General features: G+C 27.7%; 1 protein-coding gene across 15 annotated transcripts in view; it reads right to left on the bottom strand.

The window, feature by feature from the left end:
• Positions 1–2,330: 2,330 nt before the first annotated feature.
• The window catches only part of LOC143229073 (catenin alpha-like), a 59,975-nt gene continuing 45,125 nt past the window's right edge, over positions 2,331–17,180 (bottom strand). For 13 of the 15 annotated variants that reach the window (XM_076460841.1, XM_076460839.1, XM_076460833.1 and 10 more), the window contains 10 exons: positions 16,869–17,020; positions 14,040–14,109; positions 13,411–13,469; positions 12,308–12,489; positions 11,691–11,796; positions 10,599–10,733; positions 8,896–8,988; positions 7,711–7,734; positions 5,211–5,369; positions 2,331–3,786 (listed from right to left, as the gene is read on the bottom strand). In XM_076460841.1, coding sequence (XP_076316956.1) covers positions 3,721–3,786; positions 5,211–5,369; positions 7,711–7,734; positions 8,896–8,988; positions 10,599–10,733; positions 11,691–11,796; positions 12,308–12,489; positions 13,411–13,469; positions 14,040–14,109; positions 16,869–17,020 — 1,046 coding nt within the window. In that variant the 3' untranslated portion in view covers positions 2,331–3,720. Of the gene's footprint in view, positions 3,787–5,129; positions 5,370–7,004; positions 7,062–7,710; positions 7,735–8,895; positions 8,989–10,598; positions 10,734–11,690; positions 11,797–12,307; positions 12,490–13,410; positions 13,470–14,039; positions 14,110–16,868; positions 17,021–17,180 lie in introns of those variants that run through there. The other 2 variants (XR_013015633.1, XM_076460842.1) reach the window with 2 other exon arrangements.

Genomic DNA, 17,180 nt, shown 5'->3' with positions numbered 1-17,180 from the left:
TATTTCTATAATGAATGGATTATTTTTAGTTAATTTGTGTTGACCAGGACCTTCTTGTAAAAGTCTGAGCAACTGTTATACAGATTCATTCTAAGTTATTTAAAATAAATGCTTCACAAAATTAATATCTGTCATTTTCATTCTGCTCTTTTTTTGTTCTAATGGGTGCAAAATAATATCAACTGTGTTACAGCTTGTCTTACAGCCAACTTCAGAAGAAACAGTAAATGTTATCCTGAATCATTTGAAGCTGTGATAATTTCATCATTCATTTAAAAAAAATTATATCCGTTGATTCACAGTTGTCAGAGGTTCAGAGTACTGCATACTATATAAAAGTTAAGACAACTGACTGAAAATTAAAGCCAGAACATTTGGGCATCTCAAAAGGATCTACTGGGAGTCTTGGACAGCATTTCAAAATGTGCCACTCAATTTAGGATGTCTAGTCCTACTATATATAGTATCAGTTGATAAATACTGCAAATGCAATTTAAGTCTTTTGTTGCTATACAAAAAGTTTTTCATATGTGCTTTAGTTACTCAACTACATTTTAAAATGATTAAATCCAAGTATTACTTTGAATACCATGTTTTCCATTTTGAATGCTATTAGAATGTGATTGTCTGTGTGCATTATAGAAAGAAATATAGAATCAAAATGTAAATATTTTCATCAATTGCATTATCTTAATTTTTTTTTCCTAAATAACAGTGCAAGGTGGCCAGTGTTGGTAGTATTAAACTTTATTATAGAACATAAATGATTATGATCTAAAAATTATATTTGTACAGTATAACCTTCACAACATGATGATAACCTAAAAAGTTCAAAATATCATTACATTTGTATTGTTTTATTTTACACATCATTCATCATCACAAATGGGTTGATTGATATCACCATACTCTTTTTTTTTTTTTTTTCTATTTTGAAGCATCTTAATTTTTTTATTTGGTTGAAAGTTATTTTTATTATGCATTTAATGCTGTGGTATATAGTGCTGAAACAGGCAAAGTGAGGAAGTTTATTTGCCTAAAATATTTCTTTTGTAAATCATTTTGAGTTTTTCTTTCACTTTTTTAGAAAACACTTCTGCTTAACTATTTTAAGAAATACTACTAAAATAATTTTAGCTAAAATATTTGTTTTGAAGTTAATAGTGTTTTTATTGAACTGTAACATTAAGTTTCTGTTAGTATTCTGAATTTGATTTTAAGAGAAATATTCAAATGTTATTCCTGGAATAGATGTCTTTTTTTTTTTTTCAAAGAACTTAGACTTCCTTGCAATAAACTTATAAACATAATATTTATGATTTAAAAACCAATTTTTTGAAATATCTACAATATATTGAAATTAATATTTTTGAATACTACTAAAATTTATAATTTTGTTTTGGCTAAATTCTTACTTGTACTTTTGTTACTAACAAATATAAAACACAAACATCCTGTACATTTTTTTTTTTTGAATCCATAGAATTAATATACACCTTAACAGCTAATTTTTTTATTCAACAAATGCAAGTAATGAGGTTTCTTGGTATCTAAAGGTTTTAATTATGTATATAAATATTTGAAGCATCATGATTTGTAAATTATTTAAATTTGTTAAAGAAAAACTAATTCTTAAATATTTCAAGAAGGTAGAGTTAGGTGAATCAGGTCAGGACTACCAAATGTACATACTTTTATAACTCAGATTTAGTTCCATGTTATAATTTTTTTTTATTCCAAATGTTCCTTGAACGTGAGTTACAAAGTACTACTGACTAGAAACTGATATTTAAATGTGTTTGAAATCTGTGTCAATAATGCCTGAGAACAATTAATATATTTGTTTTTAACTGTCAAAATGGAAATATTTTAAAAGTTAGAAGACACAAAGACAAATGAGATTGAAATGTATCAGAGTAGAGGAAGTAGAAAGTTAAATGAATTATTATTTTTAGCTACTTATGCATAAATATTATTTTCCATTCAGGAATTCCATGATCCAATTCTTGGGTGTATAGATGTAAAATTTTGTTCACAGAGAGTAGATATCTTTAAAATTGTTATGATAATGATGATTACAATTGTGTTTTAAAAAATTCTTAAACTTTATGAGGAATTTAGTATTAAATGACCTGATTAAACCACTCAAATTGTTCAGGACCTTTTTTTAATGCTTAAACCATTAATAGGTTCAATTTCAATTTGAAATTAGCATTACAGGAACTAACTAGTGTACATGGAGGACAAAGTATTTATTTCTATCAGTAGCCATAGAAATGTAAACTGACTGAGGAGCTGACATCAACTTTTCAAAAAATGTGAACAGAAACTTTCATTTTCAACTTTTATTCTGATTATGTTACTGAACCAATATACATACATGAAATGAAAGCCATTTATATGAGGCACTTAATACAAGATGAACAATGGAAAAACAAAACTAATGGCAGTATAAAAATAGACTAGTTTTTAAGTGAAAATAAAACATAATTATATTCATATGAGTACGCTTCTCTGATACTACAGAGAAATGTAGTCAATTATCAAAGTCTTTGTAATCACAAAAAAGTGTATTCTGATACAGATGCTAGTTTGACAATTTCTATTTTTCTAATAGTAAACACATGCAAGATTTACACTTACAAAGAAGAAAACACAAGTACACACCCCGACTAGAAATAAAGCCATGGTTCTCATAAAACTGAATCAGTTATTCTCTACGATCAACTGAAAATGATGTAAGACACCATAAGAATTCAACAATATGATTGAGTTGAATTGAAATTTTTTAAACTTATAAATTAACAACCAAAATAGAGGGTTACCTGCAAAATAAGGATTTATAACAAGTTGCAAAATTATAAAATAGAAAAAACTATCAGTTAAATTGTACTTAGTTCCACACTTATAATATTCACTATTTTTTGTCACATGAAACAAGAGGACCATAAGTTTTTACTCTCTTTTCAATAGTTGAAAAGGCTATTACAATAAATACATCTCAACTCTAATAAAAACAAACAACACTATTTTCTTATATCATTTCAAGTTTGAAAAGAACACACAAAAATCCAAACCTCCATCTTTCACAGTTGAGAAATCAGGATTTAAAGAACAAAAACATATAAAAAAATATATATATCCTATACACTCTATTAGAAAAATGCAGGAAAAATTTAAAAGCAGGTAGTGATCTGACAGATCTTTGTTACTGTATATATGTAAAGACAGCTCGTTTGGGTTGAGAAACTATTTTATGCAGAGGAGCGAACAACAAGAAGGTTAAAACATTGTTCGCTCCTCTAGGTAAAATATTTTCTCTCGACTCAAACGAGCCGTTTTTACATATATTTTTCTCAACAAGTGGGTTTTCTCGACATCACTTTGATACTGTATGTTAAAATTTAAAAGTAAAATGTTATATATAAAAAGATTGGTTAATACCTGTTTCAATTGATAAAATTGTCAAAATATTGGTGACAATAATGAAAAAGTCAAGAAGATAAAAGAAACATTAAAAACTAAGATTACAATTAATTCTTACAGAATATTTCAATTTCAGTATTAACATTCGATCAAAGAAAACAATCAATATCCATTGCACTCTAAATTTTAGGAATACTTTGACTTTAAAAAGTAGTGGTAACTTTACCTCATGGATTTATAGCAGATACTTTTAGCATTTCTTATCACAAAAAGTACAACAATAAAACTAATGAACTACAGCTGGACTTTCTGAGAAGTGAATGGTAAAGATGACAGAGAAAATGGTGCAATAAGATGTAGCTAGGAAGACAAAAAAAACAAAAAACATTTCATATCTTTTTTTACCAATAATTACATACATATTTTAATATACTCAAATACACAACACTAAAACAGAGGAATCTACCTTCACGTACTGAAAACAGTATATACGAACTTGCAAATCTCTATTATTTTCTAATATTCCAAAGACATATTACTTGAATTGTACAAGTTCACAACCTTTCAAAACCAAGTATTTTTCATTTAGAATCAAAGACCCAAATAGCTTGGTACAAAATACTCTCAACTAAATTAACTGAATTTCTTACATCACAATACATGAGCAATACAAAGTTAAGATAACCTCCTGCTATTGTCACTACTTGTAGTTTTACACTTACTTGTTAAGCACCATTTTAATATTCTAAAAGGGTTTAAAACTTTAATGAAATATTTAAATGAAAGTGCATAATGCACTTCTTTACAAAAAATTCTTTGCAAATTGAATTTTTCTATTTTTATTAAATGCCCTTATCTGGAAATTTATGAATCACAGAATAATAACTTTGATTCATTCTCTAAAGAAAAATTTCAACTTATGCTTCAAAATCTTGCATGTAGACTTCTTAAAATTTTGGAATACATGAAGAATTGATGTTAAAATAATAATAAGAAGAAATATAATATAATACAGGCTATAAAGAATATTTAATGGTAAGTGAATGGTGTTATTTCCAAAAAATAAATTTACCAAGTGAAGAAAACTTTGAAACTACCAGATGATATTTTTTATAAAGAATTCTCTTTTACCTATAAAGCCTGTATCTCTTGTTGTAGCATATAAATTACTGAGTAAACCATTCAATAAAGTAAAACCTTTGTGAAATATGAGAATTCTAATAATGGCAGTTAACACTAGATCATTCATGTCTTAATTTTACATCTCTTTTTTGCATACCTTATTCCTTCCCTTCTTTAAAATTGTTTTAAAAAACAGTTAATTATTATCATTCTTTGTATAACTACAATGAAATGCTAATCACAATAAATATATCAGGACTGATCTTAAAATATTTTGGAAGGATAAGGGTTACCTTTCTTTAGTATCATAAGACCACTAAAATAATTACATGTTACTATAAGAATAATTTTCACATTATATACCTATATATAAAAACAAATATATCTACAAGTCCTTATGAAAAGAAAATAACAGATTAAGAAAAGCAGTTTATATCTTAAAGTGAAATTTTTAGCCATTTCTCTGTAATTAATAATGTAAATAAAATCATGCATGATTAACCTGAAAAGAAATAAAATCGAGACTTTTCTTTCACAAGTTTCACGGAAGATTTTATAACAACTACATCAACACTCATTACCATTTATTTAGGTGTACCACACTTTAAAAACAACAACAAAAACCCTCAGAACTCAATGGATCTAGATTTTATACTTCATACAGGGTCTGATGGACTATGAAATTCACTCAAGGCTTTGATAGGAGCAATGCTCTTCTTATGTGAACCTTTCCGCACTTTAGCACAAACATTCTCTAATTTTTCTCTTCGAACTAGTGGTTTTTTCTCAGGAGCTTTCATTTTCCACACAACAACAGGAGACTACAAAAAAAACAACAAAAAACTTTGGGACACTAATTCTCATATTTTACACAGATAGCCCTAATAATAATTTTGATAAACAAATTTCCAAAATGCACAAGTACTTTGGAAAGCCATTTTCTAAATATATATTTATATATAAAAAAATACTAATATGTACTTAATTTATATATACAATTATTCAAAAGGCACTTATAATAAAACACAATAATTCACATCTCAGAGTCTAACTGAAAGGAACAAATTTAACAGTAGGTATGAAGTTTAACCAAATCTTTCATCATGTCCATGAAGCTGGTTATGAAATGCTTTCATCTTCAATCATTATGCTTTTAAAATCTTCTAAGTTAAATAGTTTTCAACAAATATTTCACAAATATGTTTGCAAAACAATATACGTTTATTCCTGAGTACTTTTCACACATTCTTTATTATAAAGTAATGTCATTAAAGTAAGTAATAATGATACAAAAACATTATCTGCAAATAATATCTGCATATTATTACTTTATTATAAAGTAATGTCATTAAAGTAAGTAATAATGATACAAAAACATTATCTGCAAATAATATCTGCATATTATTACTTTATTATAAAGTAATGTCATTAAAGTAAGTAATAATGATACAAAAACATTATCTGCAATTCACTGCAATTTTGTTCTAGCCTTTTAGTACCTTCTTTCTTTTGTTTATCATACAATATTTCTAGCAATTTTCATGGTTTGACATGAATTAAATGGAAACTTAAAAAAAAGGCTGCAGAATTGTTCTGAAATTATTTTGGTTTAAAGAGTGACTGTTTCATATTTGATAATTTTTGGCAATGGCAAAATTTGACCATAAATGTAAGGATGAGCACTGACTCTTTAATTATTAATAGATGTTGTACACATTTCCTTGAATAATCTGAGATATCTTGAATTTACAAGATAAAACGTACAAGTCACAAACTATAGTAATATTAACTGTATATATCAAAAGCATTGTTAGACATTCTCACATAAGGCTTGCACCCCAAATTCCAAGTTGATGTCTAAAAAACGAAAATATAACACCATGATCAGTACCATACTGAAACAACAAATATTCCCACACCTACAGGCCTGAGCTCCAGATCTTTTAAGCACCTAATTATGTCTCTCTTACAAGGATACTAAATTTATATCTTGATATCAGCAATAAGAGTATAACAATTCACTACCAACAGCAACATTATGCTAACTTCACACTTAGATAATAAATAATCACAGCTACTACTACAAAGCTATTAACTGTACTGTAAGAGACTTACTGTGTTTTTCAAAGCTGGATTAAGGGTTTTATTGGCCCTAGACTTTTTAACTTATAGAGGCCCCCTCAAGAAAGAACCTCTATGTGCAATACATTTATAGTCATAGCTTGAGGCCCTGGGCTTCAGCCTGATAAGCCCATGCCTTAATCCAAGGATGTAAACAATTCTATTTTTTTGCACTTGTAATGTTTTATTAATACCTAACCTACAGTGTACATAAGAAGTAATCTGAAAATTCACAGCTGCAAGTACAGTTATGAAATTTAAATATTAGGAGTAGTTACATTAAAAAGTGTTAAATTATAATCTTAATTTACAACAAAAGAAATCATCAAACTTACCCCAGACACTATGACCTAAATACAGCACTTGAAATACTTTAAGCTTTTTGTAAAAACCTTTAAAAGTCAAACATGAGTACCATTAGATAAAAATGAGTGGGTTTAAGAACTTTAACCTAGATTTAATGTTACAAGTTACTTTGATAAGTAGTAGATAAAATGGAGTGCATGTAGTTTACACCGAAGTATGAATACTAACATACTGTGATATACAGCATATAATGTACACATGAATCTTTGTGGTATTCCCATAACTGTGTATGCTATATCATAATATAGGTTCCCAATAATACCTTTTTCATGCACACCTTGTTATAAAACATAAAATAATAAAAATAAATCTTAGTCTAAACATGTAAATAAATAGCTTCCTTTTTAAGTTGGACAAATGGCTATTAAAACTGGAATATTGTTGTTGTTCTTTTATCCCATTGGGAATAGTCCAAGAATTAAAAACATTTAGTCTAAAAGCTATGAACAGAAGCAATCACCACTTAAGAGTAATGTAAGTTATTATAAATTTGGGTGAAAATAGCAATAGGTATGACTGCTCTTTAAGATAATGTTAGCCTAACATTAAGGTAAAAACAACAACAGTGTAACAGTTTCATGACACACAAACGGTAATTAAGAGAAATTATATTAGTTATAGGCACACTATTAACATATAGTTGAGCATAAAAAAATTAATCTAAAATATACTTACACTCACTCTTATGCTTCGAGGATACTAAAAAAAACAAAAAAACAACAATCACCAAGAAAGGAATTATAATGCAAAAGAACTGTGTAAACAAATTATTCATACTTTTGCAAATAAACCGATAATTCCAAAAACATACAAGGTTTTACTTCCAATCTAAACAACAATAATATGATGCTTTATAAAAATGCATCAATGATTTTTCCTATAAATGTGTAGGAAGAGCATTTAACCAACGAAAATTATGGAAATAAACTCTCCCAAAGAGAGGAATCTTATTTGGATAATTATTCTAACAGTTCTTTAATGTTTACAAGATCAATATTATCTACATAATTAATCAATTACCTCACATTCATAAATGTTAAAGCTACTAAAAATTTATTAATCTCCCAAAAACTACAAATTATTTAAAAAAAGAAAGATAGGAAAAGTGTGTATTAAAGTGGCTTAGGTTAAAAAAAAACTATTTCCAAATGATATAAAACTGAAACATATAATACAAAGTTTCAATGCTCAAAACCTTATTTACATTTCATACTCTTAGAATTAACAACAAAATGTTCTTTAATTATATTAATATTGTTTATAATGAAAGAATTTGTCCTGTGTTTTTTTTTATCATTTCTGTCAATGTGTGTATATATTTAATCTCAAAAAATATAGTTAGCAAGTTATTTCCATCTTTGGTGAGCAATCAAATTGGATGCATTACATTATAAAATATGCCACATAAATATCAGAGAAATTCGGTTGCAATGTTATAAGATCTAAAAATATAAATACAAAAGTGTTTATCTTTGTGATAAATCACCTTCTTTACAATAATTAACTTGTGAATAACATTTGAACACAGCACTAAAAAATTTAAGATATATGCGCATTTTGAAACTTCTTCTGTAATATGTTACCACAATTCCCAATGGTTTAAATCAAGTAGATCAGATATGATCTGTTTTAATGTTTTTGTAAATTAGCAGTTGGTTCAATGTTTAACTTTAATGTACCGAATTCTTTAAGAAGACTGGCTCAGGAAATTCCAAAAGCAAGTGTGCTGAAATTCTAGTCTTGAGTCACTGCTACCAAGCATAATTTTCATTAAATGTAAACAATGACAACAGACATTGTACTGTACAGTATATTGCAACTGAGGTTCTAGAACAACTACTATTTTAAACATAACTTTACCTTAGTAGATGCTACATACGAAGCTTTCACAGTAAGAACAACAGCATTCATCAAGTTCTTTGCTGCTTGGATTAGAGATGTTGCACTGTCAAGCTTCAAAAAAATATGTTTTAATATCACCTTTTATGGAATAACTCTTTCTTAATAACCTATCTGAAAAATGAAACTATATATTGTTCATGACAACTCTATTACTTTACACTGCCAACTTCTATGTACTATTTTGCAAATTATTAACTCAAATTATCAATTCCAATTCATTATTTTGCGAGATAAGCATCTTTATGAGTTATCTATTCTTTTTTACATTTAATATCAATGTGTTCTTTAGCTGTCAATTCTTGATCTTAAAAATATACCAACATTCTTTTACTTTTTGTTGATCTAACCAAGATGTATTTTTGATATGATATGAGTGTGATTTTGATGTTCTATGAGTTTATCACCAAAAAGTGTACAGTTTTTATATGTTTTCTAAGTAATTTTTTCTTTTGTCTCTTTCACAACCTAACTAATACCTTGTTCTTCTATCTCTTTTAAGTGTTCTAAAAAATCTAACATTTTTTTTATTTTTTATGCCCTAACCAACAACTTTCTTTCATTAAGTTTTTAGTATTACAAGCCATATATTTTTATTCTTTCTATTTCACGTTTTAATCAACACCTTTTCCCCTTCTATTTTATGTTTTAATGAACATAATAATTACCTTCTGCTTCTTTTACATTATCTAATTAATTTATTGTTAACACGTTTTACTGCCTGATAAAAAAATTTCCCCTTTCTCATTTTTCTTTAGTGTAACCAATATCTTATTCTTACTATCTATGCTGTAGTCTAAATACCACATAATTTTCTTTCTGCATGTCCTATAATTAAACATTGTGTCATTTTCATATTTTGTATATTTTGTTAGCTTAAACAAAAGTTTTTCACTTGTCTTATCTTAGTTAAAGCAATTTATTATTTTCTTACTTCCTGTTCCATAATCTGAAAAACAGTTCAGGTTTATTGTCTAAAGTCTCACAAAATTAAAATATATATTTTTACCATCTGATATCTTGGAGATGGAAAATTTTATTCCCTTTACTAAAAATGGCTAGAAAAGAAGAATAATGTAGTATACACAAACAATATAAACAAACTGCTATATTTTACACCAAAAATCCACAGCTGCAAGTACAGTTGAAAAATTTAAATATAAGGAGCAGTTATGTTAAAAAGTGTTAAATTATAACACTATGTAACAAAATATTTACTTTTTCTTGTTCCTGGGCAGAAAATGTTATTTCCCAATTGCTCGTGCCTAAAGTAAATGGAAAAGACCTATTTTTCTCTTCAAACTTTGCTAATGAAAACATGATGGGAGACTCTATTTGGGGGCTGATACATGAAAGTGATTTACATTACAGTTGCAAATCTCAAAAAACTACTCACTTCTAAAGATTTTTGTTCATTTTTATATAGCTTTAATATAAATACATGTAAATCAAAATGTACAAATTTGCCAATTTTTACCTAGAAAATAGGTTAATTTCTAAATTTCATTATCAAGGTCACAAAAAAAGCAAAGTTTAAAGGGAATAATGGCTATATTCTGTACTTTTACCACATAAGCAATTACAAAATAACACATACTATCCAGGAACAAAATTTGTGTTACATAGTAATCTTAGTTTACTACAAAATAAATAATCAAACTTACGCCAGACACTATGAGATTTCCAGATATGTTCTGTACATCAGCTTTAACTTTGCTGGTGATATTCAGTTGGTGACAGTACAGGGCAATTCGCTGGAGGTAAGCCAACAGATCCTTCTTAGTGTTAGACTGAGGACACTGAAATATATGAACAGATTATATAAAAACGTGTCTTTTTCACTGTAAAATAACAATTTGGTATAATATCTTAAGTCTCATATATGCTTGTCATTTTAAAGCAGTTTTCTCTGAAATAGTAGATCATAGATTACTTTTGATAATATTATGCCTAAACAACAGATTTTAATGAAACTTACAACTATATGATAATCAAAATCACAATTCAAACATATTACTGAAATATAGAATGGACTGTTTACAATGTATGTTAGAGGCTATATGTGATATTAAAATCCTGGCAATTAAAAAATGGTACATGTTTTAATAGAGTAAACCAACACATTAAATCAACACCTAAGAAATAGTAATATTAACCTAAGGCTTTCAGTGTTCAAAATGTTAGAGTTTAATTTTAAAAGTTAATTTTGGATTGAATTAATTTATATTAGAATGGTGTTCATTCCAGAAATCTTTCATACAATATTTTAAATAAGATTTTATTCAACTTCAAAGTACAAAGAAAAATTTTCTTCTTATTTCATAACATGATAAAGAATGTGTTAATTTTCTCAATTTGGACTACTGTAAGATAACAGGTCTAAAAAGACTTCCAAGAAGTTAAAATATTTATTTTTTGAATTATGCAAGAAGAACAATCTATTGACACAAGATATGTGTAGTGTTATGCACTGTGATAAGAAAGTACCATAAAGCCATAGTGTAATACTGGGTTCTGGTAAAAGCACTACTTAAAAATGTCAAGTCATTTTAAAGGCTATTGCTCTTGATACCTCATTATATATGATCCACATGTCTCTATATATATATTATTTTTAAAACTAAATACTAAATTAAAGCTAACATTTCATAGCTGCTACTGTTGATAAATGATTATCTAGAAACATTTTTTTGTAGTCATTTGTTTAAAGTATGTTACACATCATATTGCAGTCTTCTACAAAGAACTTTCCTAACCTCTTCTGCAATTGTTCTTGCAAGTTTGTCCATTTTTGTTCCACACTCTGAGATTCTCTTAGCTGCATTTATGACATCCATTGTTGTCTTCAATGGTCCCTTACCTCTGTATTGGGGAAACAATGGTAATGTTTATAGAATTTTTTTCTCAAAGCTCATGATGCTGTAGGACTGTTTTTTAATGCTACAATTCTCTGAGGCTAATTCATCAAAAAGTTAACAGATAAAATATCTAAACTTTGTGTAACCTTCAGCAGTAACAAGAATAAAGTTTTAAACTTACTTGTCAGTTAGACTGGTTAATCACAAAATATTCACATTTGTGAAAGAGCATTTTCTTAATTTATTTAAAATATCTTCAATAAATTGTACAGGTACTAAATTCTTAGTAATGTGGTATCACAAGTTAAGTAATTATTAGTTACAGTCACATTACTGAAAGTGGGAGGATTCCAAAGTAAAAGAATATATCTCAAACAATTAACTATTATTTAAGTCCACATCCCAATTTTGCTAGAAACTTAAAACACTATAAATCCATAAGTACAGCATTACTTTAATCTCTGCACCATGTACATACTTTAAAATATTAGTGATAACACAAAATAAAAACTCACCGTGTGAAATCTGTCATCTCCATCATAATTACACACATTTCTTTGGCCAGGACAATGACATCATTTCCAGTATCATCCCACTTAGCAACCTCTCGATCAAACTTACTTTTCTCTGTACGGAATGTTTCCACCTGAGCTGCTATTTGTTGCTTTTCTTCCTCAGACACAAAGCGATATGCATCCTAAAAATAATTTGTAATAAAAATCTTATGAACAAGAGGAATAAATGTGGCTCACTTCAAGAACAATAATTTAACACATTATTTCATACAATGTACAAAATTTGGCATGAAACACAAACTATTTTTACAAAGAATATAACATTAAAGGATAACACATCTAAGCCATCCTATTAATTAAACATTAAAACTCGAAATCAGCTCTTATCATTTATACGGTTATCAAGCTTTCTCTTAAACTATATTTGTATTAATTTTATCTACTACTTCTGAAGGCAAACCATTTAAAAGATCAACCCCTTTGTAAGAAAAGTAAAGCTATCTTAGTTAAAGATGATTCCTCCCCTGCAACAGTTTATATTTGTATTCCCTATTCTTATCAATTTCACTGTTAAATGTGACAATAAAAAATGAGGTATCAACACTATCAATTTCCCCTAACAATTTTAAGCTCCTTGATCAGATCCCCTCTAACATTTATTTTTTTCAGAAAAAACATGCTTAAGAAATGTTAACTTATTCTTGTATAACAACCTATCTATCCCATGTATCATCCTTCTTATTGTTTTTCTACTATCTGTGTTCAAGTTATTCTTTACTTAGCAGTCTCCAACCTGCTTTTTGTGGGACATGAGGTTGATTATTGCTGAAATGTGATAGTTTTCCAATGCCTTTTTATCACAGTATTCATAGATAGCTGTCAAATGGAATTATCAGTAAAAAAAGCAATATGAATTACATATATAAAACATTAAAATTAGTGGTATTGTCCTTTCTTTATATTTGTTAATGGCAAAGGAACAACAGTGAGATTTTACTGTACAGCCATGCTTTATAACATAGGTGATATCATGGGCTTCTGTTGCATAATTTCTTGAGATGTAAACATTAACAATAAAAATTATACATGAAACCAAGACTTACTCTAGTATTACTGATACCACTGATTTCTGGATATTCATCAAAGTCAGTGTGAGCACTTGCTAAAAATAGAAAAAAAAGAAGAAAAAATCATAAGATATTTAAACATAACTATTTACAAACAGAAAAAGACAAGTTAGAAAGGCATATTTCATGTTGATGGAATCAAAGTAATGCACTGACAGGCCTTTCATATTTTGGACTTCCAATGTAATGCAAAAAAACAAATTTCTATATCTATAGGTATGGATGTGCTTCTTAAGAAACCTCACTCAGTAGTTTGAAATGCTAAAAATACCATTGTAATGGTGTAAAAATTGTACCTTTAGATAATACAAGAATATGTGAATTAATCATCATAAGTTAAACGTTTACAATGTATGCAGCTCAAAAGAAAGAAAAAAAAAACATTTCTGAAGTCTATACTATTAACTTAAATTACTACTATATGAAAATAAATAAAAACTTCAAAGGTCTTGTATGCAACACTAAAAACTGAAAATGCATTTCATATGTGCATATGCCAAACTATTGTACAGAAAAGATATGACATACTTCACAACTTTCACACACACACACACACACACACACACACAATATACAAATTGTCATGACAGTCTACACTTGCTTACACTTGCTTCTAGTGTCATAGGTATTTTCTTCATATTCTACTTCTGTCTCAGAATCTAATTCTTCTGCAGTCTGTAACACAAAAATGTAACAATTAACCTCATAGAATATTACACAACAGAGCTTATGCTACATAAGCAATAGCTGATGATCTAAATCTTCTTTAACATTATCTGAAAACTTTATGATATTTGGACATAATTTTAAATACTGTAACTTAGAAAATTCATTTCAAGTTAATTATTATCCTAAGAACTTATCTGTAAACACAAAAAAGAATATATTTTATATACAATTTCAATTATTGTACACTAAAACACATCATATAACCCAAGTAGTGTAAAATAATACATTACTTCTAATTCCAAACACAAGAAAACAGCTGAGATGCACAAGACCATTCCATGATGAATTTCTTTTCCAGTAATTTTATAAGTTGGTTTGAAAACAACACATACTCTCGTTCCTATGACGATTCTCCTTAAACACATCAATATTATTTAATTTGAAACAATGACAGCAGTCAGTTCAGTTCATCTTATTAGAACCACAATTATACCTATCACTTTTCAATAACATATTTTTGTCTTTCATCTTCTTCCTTATTCAAAGATGCCAATATTTTGAATTTACAGAAAAGTATTGTACAACAAACCTTGACCAGTCTTGAGGTGTTTTGATTATCTCAGTAATAAGAACAAAATGTCATTGTTATGCAACTGATGTTAATTTCCTTAGTATATACATATATTTTTCTATCCTATGGTTCAGAGCTCTTTGTTATGACTGACCTTAAGAGTGTTGGCTTGATCATTTTGACCAACTATACAACCATAAAACTCTGAATTTGTTAAGTGTATCTTCCTGAAACACGGCAAGTTTATAGTAGACATAAAAATTTCATTTTGTAATAAAGTACTTTTTCACTAACTTGTTTGTACATTTATCATGTCAGTCTGTGACAAATCTGAGTGTAAAGTGATTTTATGCTAAAAATAAAACTATTTTTTAATCTTACAGTTTTTCATATTTCATGTGTATAACCTCTAATAACTCCTTAATGAATATCAATTTTTTTTCTAGTGTAACTTTGTTACTTTCTCTGCTCTCACATTATCTGTACTGAAATCAAGTTTGTAGGGTAAAATGAAAAGTTTTTATTTTTCTAAAAGGAATACATATTATAACAAACAATTACACACTATTTATTCTTACAATAAAAGGCAACAGACTTTTCAAATACAGGCTCATCTAGTTTTATTGCTATAAAGCTACTCCTTGATAGACTTATAGTACAGCAAAAGCCATTTACCACAGTTGGACTGATTTACAAAAACAAACAAAATTACAATCACACCTCATGATTTGCTGTAATATTGATTATCACAAGAATTTTGTTGTTTATTTTTCATATCAAACCTAACAAGTTTCTAACTTTTAAGATTTAGTTATTTTTATAACAAATAAATGATAAGGAATTTAGTACTTTTAGTCTCTGTATTTTTTTTTCTGATAGAGAAAGCATCTAGGCAGGCCTACTTTATTGTAACAATGTTTGTAATCAAAATTATTAATTATTATTTCAAATATGTAATTTAGAAAGCAAGATAATAAAAAATAATGTCTTAAAATTAGTGTAATTTTACTAGGTTTCTAACTAAGCTATAAATAGGTTAAAATAATTCCATCTGCTATTTAAGTCAAACACAAAAAAGACAAATAATGAATTTCATTATTGAGGCTACACATTTTGTAAACTGTTGCCTAAATAAACTAGCCTACTAACAAATCAGATAAAAACAACCTGCTCTTTTTATTATTTATAAATAATTGAATAGTAAGTATTGAAGAGAATTACCAACATTTTTTTTAAAGATGGAATGGGACAGTAGCATGGCATACGGCTTATTTCTTTTTCTTTAATATTTTGGTAAAGCAAAAGTTTTGAAGATATAACTTAACATTATGGCCTTGTAATATCAATAATATAAGTGTAATTGGTGAAACACTAAGAAGAATCTACAGGGGCAGAAAGAAAATCTAAAATGGTCAATTTGAACAATGATGTTTCATGTGACACAGGAGAGTGAAGTTTGAGAATTTATTTAAACATTTATTTTTAAAAAAGAAATTAAACCTTGTATAATTAAACTTTAAAATGCAAACTATTTGACAAAGTTTATTGACATACATTGATGATAAATCTCTTCCATCAAATTTTGAATGTAGCTCTGTAAGAAGGTCATGACATGTGTACTTTAATTCATCCTTGCTTATTGAGTTAAAAAACAAAGTTTGTCTTTGACGATGATGCAGCATTTGCTTTAGTCATGTGGCCTTTAGCCTTTTGAGTGTTTCTCATCATTATAAACTCCACCTTCAAGAAAAACCATAAAAACCTAATTGGCAAAGCTGATACTAAAAAATTCATTGATTGATTTTATAATTACTTGAAACTCCATAATGTTTTCTTCATTAAACTTTCATTGATTTTGATACCATTTAGGATTATCTCTTGATCTTGAAGGTGTAATTAAGCAAGTTTTCAATATTAATGTGAACATGCATGACAACAACCAAGTAAACTTGGTGGGCTTTTGATTAAAATTGTGACAAAAATAGTTGGTTGCTTTGCAAGAAACACTACTGGTTCTTTGGATTATGTTTAACAAGTTGCAGAAACAATTTTTTTCTGGTCACGTTTTCTTGTAAAATATATACAGTATATACCACTGTTGTACTTTTAGTGTTAATATCATAAACAGCATGCCAAAATCATAATGATCCCTGCTCATTTCATCATAAAAATTGAATATACCACAAAAACATACTCTATTCATCAACACAGCTCTTCTTATTTCTCTGACTCCATCATAAACAAGTCTTGAAGCATCAATAAACTCATTTTCATCCACTTCCATTTGTGGACTGCTGTTCAAGGCTTCAACTGCTATTTCAACCCTCTGGGTAAAATTGGGCATAACTATAAAAAAAATGTAACTAATTACCAAAATATATTTCTGAAGTTTTTTGAGTATATAACTAATATCTTTTCAATTTCTGAAATTATAACTATGGTGACAAAACAACCTTTATACTTTTCTTTTAGAAAAAAAAAAGTAAAAATTAAAAAAAAATATTAT

Source organism: Tachypleus tridentatus, chromosome 10 (genome assembly GCF_004210375.1).
Source record: "Tachypleus tridentatus isolate NWPU-2018 chromosome 10, ASM421037v1, whole genome shotgun sequence".
In the NCBI taxonomy this organism is placed as follows: domain Eukaryota; kingdom Metazoa; phylum Arthropoda; class Merostomata; order Xiphosura; family Limulidae; genus Tachypleus; species Tachypleus tridentatus.
Note: the sequence above shows the minus strand (reverse complement) of the source record. Positions and strands in the feature narration are given on the sequence as shown.